Source organism: Silurus meridionalis, chromosome 13, assembly GCF_014805685.1.
Source record: "Silurus meridionalis isolate SWU-2019-XX chromosome 13, ASM1480568v1, whole genome shotgun sequence".
Taxonomy (NCBI): Eukaryota; Metazoa; Chordata; class Actinopteri; order Siluriformes; family Siluridae; genus Silurus; species Silurus meridionalis.
This window is the reverse complement of record NC_060896.1, coordinates 1431976-1441388: the sequence shown is the minus strand read 5'-3', so window position 1 is coordinate 1441388 and position 9413 is coordinate 1431976. Positions and strand designations below refer to the sequence as shown.

At 40.1% G+C, this 9413-nt stretch overlaps 2 protein-coding genes and 1 long non-coding RNA gene across 7 annotated transcripts in view; 1 reads left to right on the top strand and 2 right to left on the bottom strand.

Annotated features, from left to right (window-relative positions):
• The window catches only part of acadl (acyl-CoA dehydrogenase long chain), a 7797-nt gene extending 7213 nt beyond the window's left edge, over window positions 1-584 (top strand). Inside the window, exons 11-12 of one of the 2 annotated variants that reach the window (XM_046865016.1) lie at window positions 1-45; window positions 429-584. The exon at window positions 1-45 is cut by the window's left edge and continues 86 nt beyond it. In XM_046865016.1, coding sequence (XP_046720972.1) covers window positions 1-8 — 8 coding nt within the window. In that variant the 3' untranslated portion in view covers window positions 9-45; window positions 429-584. Of the gene's footprint in view, window positions 161-428 lie in introns of those variants that run through there. The other variant, XM_046865015.1, reaches the window with a different exon arrangement.
• A 1564-nt stretch (window positions 585-2148) lies between these two features.
• Window positions 2149-3481, bottom strand: LOC124396060. Of its 2 annotated transcripts, none has more exons than XR_006927712.1 (3): window positions 3396-3481; window positions 2408-2527; window positions 2149-2295 (listed from the first exon to the last, which is right to left on the bottom strand). It is a non-coding gene; the product is annotated as an uncharacterized LOC124396060 (long non-coding RNA). The 2 variants fall into 2 exon arrangements; XR_006927711.1 differs by having other exon boundaries at window positions 3400-3481.
• A 657-nt stretch (window positions 3482-4138) lies between these two features.
• LOC124395774 (mannose-specific lectin 1-like) lies at window positions 4139-5482 on the bottom strand. 3 transcript variants are annotated; one of them, XM_046864602.1, is made up of 3 exons: window positions 5285-5482; window positions 4533-4626; window positions 4139-4451 (listed from the first exon to the last, which is right to left on the bottom strand). In XM_046864602.1, the coding sequence occupies exons 2-3, from the start codon at window positions 4620-4622 to the stop codon at window positions 4206-4208; spliced, it is 336 nt and encodes a 111-aa protein (XP_046720558.1). In that variant the 5' UTR covers window positions 4623-4626; window positions 5285-5482; the 3' UTR covers window positions 4139-4205. The 3 variants fall into 3 exon arrangements, with proteins under 3 accessions (XP_046720558.1, XP_046720559.1, XP_046720560.1); XM_046864603.1 differs by lacking the exon at window positions 5285-5482 and adding an exon at window positions 5122-5278; XM_046864604.1 differs by lacking the exon at window positions 5285-5482 and adding an exon at window positions 4880-5099.
• Window positions 5483-9413: the final 3931 nt, after the last annotated feature.

Sequence of the window (9413 nt, the reverse complement as noted above, 5' to 3'; positions counted from 1 at the left end):
AGAGATAGACCACTGCTGTCGGACCCCAGACACGGAGAGACGCTGGTTCGTGGGCATCGGTTCTAAATAATACGTTCTAATAACGTTCACGTGACACCTTTGGTTAGAATAAAGTTTCAAATCAATGAATATTAAAATAAAGTTTCTAATCATTAAATGATGTGAAGATTTAGTCAGAAGAGTAAACAGATATAACAACATGATATAAACGAAATAATTGCACACATTTTAGACGTGTGTGCATGTGTGTGTGTGTGTGTGTGTGTGTGTGTGTGTGTGTGTGTGTGTGTGTGTGTGTGCAGTAACAGGATCAGGTCACTCTGTGCTCATTCTAACGTATAATTAATATTAAACACACCATGGCACAGATCAGACACTAAACCAGGTCACTACACACGAACGTGATTTCAATACTGTTGCTGCATCAGTGTGCTTCAGGTGATGATCATGTGACTCATGAAGCCATGTGGAGGTGATGAAGTGGTGGAAATGGTGGGATTTGATCTCACACTCCACCTGATTGTCTACGTGGATGTGCTCTCGTGTTTAGAACACACAACCACATGGTGAAGGACAAGCTGAACAAACACCACTTTATCACTAACACACACCACCATCATCAGCATCTCTGAGATCTCAACAGCTCACACCATCATCATCAGCGTCTCTGAGATCTCAACAGCTCACACCATCATCATCAGCGTCTCTGAGATCTCAACAGCTCACACCATCATCATCAGCGTCTCTGAGATCTCAACAGCTCACACCATCATCATCAGCGTCTCTGAGATCTCAACAGCTCACACCATCATCATCAGCGTCTCTGAGATCTCAACAGCTCACATCATCATCAGCGTCTCTGAGATCTCAACAGCTCACACCATCATCATCAGCGTCTCTGAGATCTCAACAGCTCACCATCATCATCAGCGTCTCTGAGATCTCAACAGCTCACCATCATCATCAGCGTCTCTGAGATCTCAACAGCTCACACCATCATCATCAGCGTCTCTGAGATCTCAACAGCTCACACCATCATCATCAGCGTCTCTGAGATCTCAACAGCTCACACCACCATCATCAGCGTCTCTGAGATCTCAACAGCTCACACCATCATCATCAGCGTCTGAGATCTCAAAAGCTCACACCATCATCATCAGCGTCTCTGAGATCTCAACAGCTCACACCATCATCATCAGCGTCTCTGAGATCTCAACAGCTCACACCATCATCATCAGCGTCTCTGAGATCTCAACAGCTCACACCATCATCATCAGCGTCTCTGAGATCTCAACAGCTCACACCATCATCATCAGCATCTCTGAGATCTCAACAGCTCACACCATCATCATCAGCATCTCTGAGATCTCAACAGCTCACACCATCATCATCAGCGTCTCTGAGATCTCAACAGCTCACACCACCATCATCAGCGTCTCTGAGATCTCAACAGCTCCGAACTCTGATGTGTGTGTAATTACATCATCAAATCATGACTGCACTCTGAGCCACAGATCTGTAATAAAGTGGTTTAGGAAGTGAAGGAACTTTTTATATTCTCTTCACAATTTTCTACAGAATTTTTTAGATTTTCTGTAAAACAGGTTCAAAACACTGCTGTAATTCCTCCTCGACTGTATGTGGATTATCTGCGTGAAAAGAGCAATATTTTCTATTAAAATAACACACACTTCATATCATAGTGTGTGAAGTTGTTATTCTTGTCTCTCTCACACACACACACACACACACACACACACACACACACAGTATTAACAAAAGCAGACAAACACTGCTGCATATTCAAAAACATTGTTGATACAAACACACACCAGCGTGGTGTCTGAATGTGTGTGTGTGTGTGTGTGTGTGTGTGTGTGTGTGTGTGTGTGTGTGAAATGGTGCACATGTGGCTGAACTCGTTGGTCTTCATCCCTCATGGTTTCAATTTAGAGGAGTTTTTTCTCGCATTTCATACTGAATAATCAAATATTCAAATAATCAAAATGGACATTCGGTGCAACCCAGATGAGGACGGGTTTCTCTTTTGAGTCTGGTTCCTCTTAAGGTTTCTTTCTCATGCTGTCTCAGGGAGTTTTTCCTTCACCACAGTCTCCACTATCTTGTTCATCAGTAACAAACTTACACTTATAGAGAACATTTATTTTTATCAGCACATTATCAGTGTAACGCTGCTCTGAGATGATGTTCATTGTTAAAAGCGCAAAACAAATAAACATGAATTGGACCATAAGCAGCTCGTGTCCACTCATGTAGCATTTGGTCATTTCAGCTCTATGGAATACAGAACACAGTGAAAAAAATGACGTTCCCCAGGACCAGGGTGCTCCATGGAACAAAATAACACAAGATAAAGATCACATTTAGTTCAAACATCACAACATACTGATCATCCATCTCCATCCTCGACATCTTTCCAACCTCCTACATGTCTTTCCTTACTGCATCCATAAACCTGCTCCATGGTCTTCCTCTCCTCCAGCCTCAGCTTTCTTCAGTGGATGAACTACACAAAACGTGGAGTTGAGTTAAAGTAGAGAAAATGTGACTCCAGTAAAAGTGAAAGTGTCTCTTTAAACTTTCACTTGAGTAAAAGTTTAAATGTTTTCGCCTTCAAATGTACTTAAGTCTCAAAGTAGTGATTTATTATAACTATAATGTTCTTATCATTTTTATCACAAGACTCTTCACTTATTCCCCTCAGTTCATGTGAAAAGACTCGAATGTGACTTTTAGCACACTGATCTATTAATAGAATGATATTAATGACTCAAACACTCATTGATTTCTATTATAATGATCATGAACTCAAAACCTTCTCTTTAACTACTTTAATAAAACGTGTAAAAGAGGTCACGTGTGTGGTGGTGAGTTCGAGTCTGGAGTTTCTTCATCATTTATTCCTCTCTAAATGTTCTGCTTGATGTTGAACTGATGCTGAACTGTATGTTGGTGATCAGTAGATACACCGAGCGTCGATCAGAACACGTGTAAAACAGAGCGTGCGCTCGATCCTGATTGGTGACTCGCTGTGTGTTTCACCAGTCACGTTTTTATCCTCGTCAATAAAAAGAAACAACTGATTTCACTAAATGTAGTATAAAGTGAGAGATTTGATTTTGAAATGTAGTGAAGTTACAGTAAAAATCTCCCTGAATAGAAACACTTCAGTAAAGTACAGATACGGATAACACGAAGGCTCCCTTCTCAAGCTCAAAAGTTTATGGACTAAAAGTTCCTGCTCATGGTTCTGAAAAGTAAAGTCACAAAAACATCTCACTTCATCTCAAACGTCTCCATTATTCCTTCTTACTGCAGGATATTTGAGCGTAAACACACCAGGTTACTGATTATATAGAAATAGTTTTACACACCTACCTGATGATGCAGACTCATTTGTGTAGATCTGAAGATCTAAAGATGTTCTGGTGATGCCTGCTGTTACATGATCAAGCAGCGTCCCAGTTTATCAAGTTTTTGGGGAACAAGAACAGGAACATTCTCTTATTCTGATTGGTTTTTATATGGGGTACATCATGTAACATCTAAACTGCACTGTGGCAGAGTAGTGCCTGTGTGTGTGTGTGTGTGTGTGTGTGTGTGTGTGTGTGTGTGTGTGGGACATTGTTTTATTAGTCTTTTTTGTTAAAAATAAAGTCTAATGTAACATGGCAATAAAGCAACCTTTGAAGGAATCGCTCTCACACTCATCTCTGCATGTGATACAACTTTTTATAGTTTTTTCAGAATTCTTTTATTTGGTTCTTTCACTCATTGACTCTGATTTCAGTTTCTACATAATAATCCTCAGTGGGTGAAGACACTGCCAGAGGAAAAGTGCTGACACTGCACATCACATGCTAATTTCATTTCAGCTGTTTGTTAACGTGACTTTCCTTGAATTCATCACACGGAGTCGTATTTAAGTGTTTGAGTTTTAGGCAGTGCTCGAATTGAGTCAAGTCTTATGGGGGGTCCCCAGTTGTTGAGGTGGTAGGTTGCAAAATACCCCCCTCAATTCAAGCACTGATTTTAGGAATTTGATTGTGTGTGTGTGTGTGTGTGTGTAAATTAGATCTAATAGCCAGACAGTAATCACACAGAGGTTGCCAGATTCTTGTACTTTATTGACTCTTTATCACTGATAGAAGAGAAAAGAAGTTTAATGTCATTACATTTTAATTTTACTTGGTAGATTTCCACAGCTCTTTCCCGTCGTTATCCACAACCAGGACGCCGTCATTTCTCAGAGTCAGACGGCACATTTTGACGTTCTTGCGGTGTGTGTTGGTGTGCCACAAAGCTTTGTTGCCTGAATACATGACACAGTTGCAGTCTTCTTGCATGATCAGCCTTTTGGCGTTGGACTTGCCAGCAGTGTCCGAGTCCCAAATCGGCTTCCAGCCGTAGACCACAAAGTTCCCGTCCTCCTGAAACCACATGCCAGAGATCAGATTATCTACAGCAGCAACCTAAACAAACTCTCAGGAGACTTCAGGGCATTTTCTCACCTGAAACACTGCTTTATACTCTCCATTGTTGGATATCAGAAAGTCTCCCTTCCTGAGCTCACTGTTCATGGACAAGAAGTTCCTGCTCATGGTTCTGAAAAGGAAAGTTACAGAAAATCCTCACATCTCAAACATCTCCATATTTCTGTTTCTTAACAGGAGAAAATGCGCTACTAATTAATGGCTACACCTTCTGAGAGTGCAGAGTTCCTGTTACATGGTCAAACAACATTTTTATTAGTTTATGTAGTTTTCATTAACAGAAACTGGAACATCTCTTTACTCTGATTGTTTGCAGTTATGAAATGATGAAATGATATAGAAATTAGACTGTAAAAAAAATTTACTGGTTTCATGTCTCCTTCTTGTGACACGCTGCCACCACCACCGTGCTTCACTGTGGCTTATAACCTGGACTACGAGTCTCAATCATTAAACAGTTATTTATCAATAACTTCACTTTGTCGGTTGGTAGATAAGTTTTTGTTTAGTGTCATGGTTGGTTATGTAGACCAACAGCAAACAGAAAGCATGAACTTCAATGTTAGCTAGATACTGTATATAGATGAACAATTATTTATCAACTTACAGACAATAAAAACATAAAACAACATTAAAATGCAAATGGTTTTAAGGTGCGCCTAGAAATGACCCCAAAAACAGCATGTCAAAATTCAGCTCTGAACACAAGCTGCAGAAGTTTCATCATAGGAGAACATTGGTGAAGATTTCAAGGAGAAGGAGAGAATTACTTCCTGAGATGAAGGCAGCGCGAGAGAGAGAGAGAGAGAGAGGAAAGGAACTCGATGCGATTCTTCTGTCAGAAACAGTGAGTGAAAGGACCCGAATGCAGGAGCAAACAGAGTTAATAAATGCAGTGTTCCATGAAAGAAAACACCCCAGAAGCGCACACCGCAAAACCGAAAGTGAGAAACGTGGCACAGTTTCCTGCTCATACATAGGCGTAAATCCCAGAGCGGCCGGAGGGGACATGTCCCCCCCATCGGAGGGTTGTCCCCTCCCAAATTTCTTTTACAAAATATCGCACTCTCTATTGTGAGAAATATTTGTATGTTTACCTAAATAATAGTGTAAGTAGAAAAAAACCCGCAAAAATGCATTTAGAAACAGTTAAGTTCCCCCCTCCCTCCTTCCTCACAGTGGTTTGACCCACTGCATGTTTTCCCAGTTCATCCCACCCATGGGCGTAAATTTCATTTAACAGTAGGGGGGACAATAAATATAACATTTCTCATGAGCAATTATTGAAGGGGGACACAAATAATAGTCAAATTGTACTGATTGTCCCCACAGTGTCCCCACAGTGTCCCCACAGCGAAAAACTTTGCTTTTATCATTTTTTATCAAGTTTTTCTCAGGTTCAATGACAGAGCAAAACAAGGAATTAAAAAAAGTTTTAATTTTTATTTAAAATGAATGAAGACACTTAAGAACAGAATATAAATTGATTATAAAATACAGTGTGGTCAGTTCAGATGTAGCACAGTGATCATTTAGTAAATGCACAGATAAACAATATGCTCATTGTGTGTTAATGTTAAATTAACATTATACCAATTCGTCCCAAATAAAACACTGCATGTGAAAGGGTTTTGGTGTGTTAGTGTCAGTGCACTATGCTACACGCTACTGTACACAAGCTAACGTTCACTAGATAAGTGATATTTGAATCGCTAATAGAGCAGATTCATGGAAAATTACATCCGTAATCAGCATTTTTGCTGCGACTAATTCATGAATGAGTCTGCATCAACTACATTAAAGAGAATCACTTTATTTAAAGTGAATAAAATACACTAGTTAATGGAGTTAAACATTAATTGGGCCGCAGACACACACCTGACTCGTGTGTGTTAGTGATGTCCGGTTCGTAAACGAATCGTTTATTTGAACCGGTTCTTTTTAGTGAACCGGTTCACCAAATCGGACTGAATCGTTCAAAACAGTTCGCGTCTCAAATCAGCACTAATCAACAACCGGGATTTACGCCCATAATCTGACCTGCTCTACACACACGAGTCAGGTGTATGACTTATCTAGTGAACGTTAGCTTGTGTACAGTAGCTTGTAGCATAGTGCACTGACACTAACACACCAAAGCCGTTTCCCATGCAGTGTTTTATTTGGAATGAATTGGTATAATGTTAATTTAACATTAACACACAATGAGCATATTGTTTATCTGTGCATTTACTAAATGATCACTGTGCTACATCTGAACTGACCACACTGTATTTTATCATCAATTTCTATTCTGTTTTTAAATGTCTTCATTAATTTGTAAATAAAAATTAAAACTTTTTTTTAATTCCTTGTTTTGCTCTGTCATTAACCCTGAGAAAAACTTTGAAAATAACCATAATAACGCCATAAAGTCTCCATGCTACAATAATAATGATAAAAGCAAAGTTTTTCACTGTGGGGACACTGTGGGGACACTGTGGGGACACTGTGGGGACACTGTGTCTTTATCAGTACAATTTGACTATTATTTGTGTCCCCTTCAATAATTGCTCATGAGAAATTTTATATTTATTGTCCCCCCCTACTGTTAAATGCAATTTACGCCCATGTGCTCATACTTCTTCTTCTTCTTCTTCTTCTTCTTCTTCTTCTTTCTGCTTCTCCCACAGCGGATCATCCGTCTCCAGACCCCTCTGTCCTCTACATCTGTCTCTTTCACACCAACTACCTGCATGTCTTCTCTCACCACATCCATAAACCTCCTCATTGGTCTTCCTCTTTTCCTCCTTCCTGGTGTCTCCATCCTCAGCATTCTCCTACTGATATACCCCATGTCCCTCCTCTACACATGTACAAACCATCTCAATCTCACCTCCCTCACCTTGTCTCCAAAACATCCTACATGCACTGTCCCTCTAATAAACTCATTTCTAATCCTGTCCATCGTCACTCCCAACAAACATCTCAACATCTTCAGCTCTGCTACCTCCAGCTCCACCTCCTGTCTTCTTCTCAATGCCACTGTCTCTAATCCATACAACATCTCAGGTCTCACCACAGTCCTATAAACTTTCCCTTTCACAGATACTCTTCTATCACAAATCACTCCTGCTATCACTCTTCTCCACCCACTCCACCCTGCCTGCACTCTTTTCTTCACTTCTCTAACACACTCTCCATTACTTTACACTGTTGACCCCAGGTACCTGAACTCCTCCACCTTCTCCAGCTCTTCTCCCTGCAACCGCACCCCTCCACTGCCCTCCCTCTCATTCACACACATGTACTCTGTCTTACTCCTACTGACTTTCATTCTCCTTCTCTCCAGCGTGTACTTCCACCTCATACACCTTCCCAAATTCCTCCAAAACAAAGAGAAACACGTGTTCAGAGGTCAGCTCAATAGATTTATAAACAGCTATTTACTGTATTTTAATCACTTAATCATATCCATATTCATTCTTATATACACTACTGAGCAGAGATTTTTAAGCCTTTTCATTTCTATACAGTTGATTCTTATAATCTTGATGTTGACCCAAAACCTTATTTATTTTTTTGAATTTTTAATTGAATGGTGCCAAAATACTTTTCCAGCTGTGAAATTGTTAATTATATACATATTGTTTGTGTAATTAATTTGTCTACATATTATACCTGAGAAGAGGGGAAATAGTGACACCTATAGGTGATGTGAGAAAATAATAAATTGTAAGTTGAATCAGTCATTTTCTCAGTTCCAGCTGAACTGTTGAGGTGAATGGTAAGTAACTAAAGTCCCCCCCCCCGGAATATTTACAAACTTACTGTTAATAAACTTTTTATTTATTTTACAAGACGATATATGACTTTACTAAAGTGTTTTTGACAACTTGGAGCAGTTGACTTTTTTTTAATTAGCTCATAATTAACTTACAGGTGTTCCACACGTGTGCGGGCGTGATAGATGTATGTGCAATTTGTGTTATTTCTTTTTACTTTTGTGTACTTATTTTGTTTCCTTTTATTTGTATGATTTGTAACAGTTTTGTGACCGGATGAGCTGTATTTACGCAACCTGCATGTCTTTATTTTTACCCTCAGGTATGGTGTATTGTTAATTTTTTTGTTTGTCATCATCATTATTATTATTGTTAATATTGTTGTGTTTATAAAACCAGAAAATAATTAATAAGAGTTCTTAAATGTGACAATTTATTGGTTATGACCGGTCAGTTCCAGCTGAACTGCTGAGGTGAATGTTTTGTGACCGGATGAGCTGTAATTACGCAACCTGCGTGTCTTTTATTTTTACCCTAAGTAAACACAACGCATGGATGAACTATAAAAATGGTGTGAAGGTGGTCTTTTTTTCTGAGAATCCGACATGAGAACCAAGAGGGGTTACATATGCTTCAAACCTTTGCCGATTAGACAGTGTGAAGTCTATGGCGCTCAGCACACAGCCCTGAGAGGCCCCAGTGCTTAGTGTGGTGATGCTGGAGATGCTGTTTCCGATCCGGACTGACTGAGGTCTCCCAGTCAGGAAGTCCAGGATCCAGTTACAGAGGGAGGTGTTCAGGTCCAGTAGGCTCAACTTTTTAATCAGGTGCTGAGGAATGATTGTGTTGAATGCCGAGCTGAAGTCTATGAACAGCATTTGTACATACGTGTCCTTGTTGTCGAGGTGGTTGGGGGCCAGATGAAGGGTCGTGGAGATGGCGTTGTCCCTGGAACGGTTTGGGCTAATAGTGGCAGAGACTTCATACAGTGCCTGCTTAGCATTAGCGCTGGGGGGAATGTACACTCTGAAAATGAAAGCAGTGGTGAATTCCCGTGATAAATAAAATGGTGTGCATCTTACAGTCACAAACTCCACTAGCGATGTGCAGTAGTGTCAGACATGCACAGAGTTCT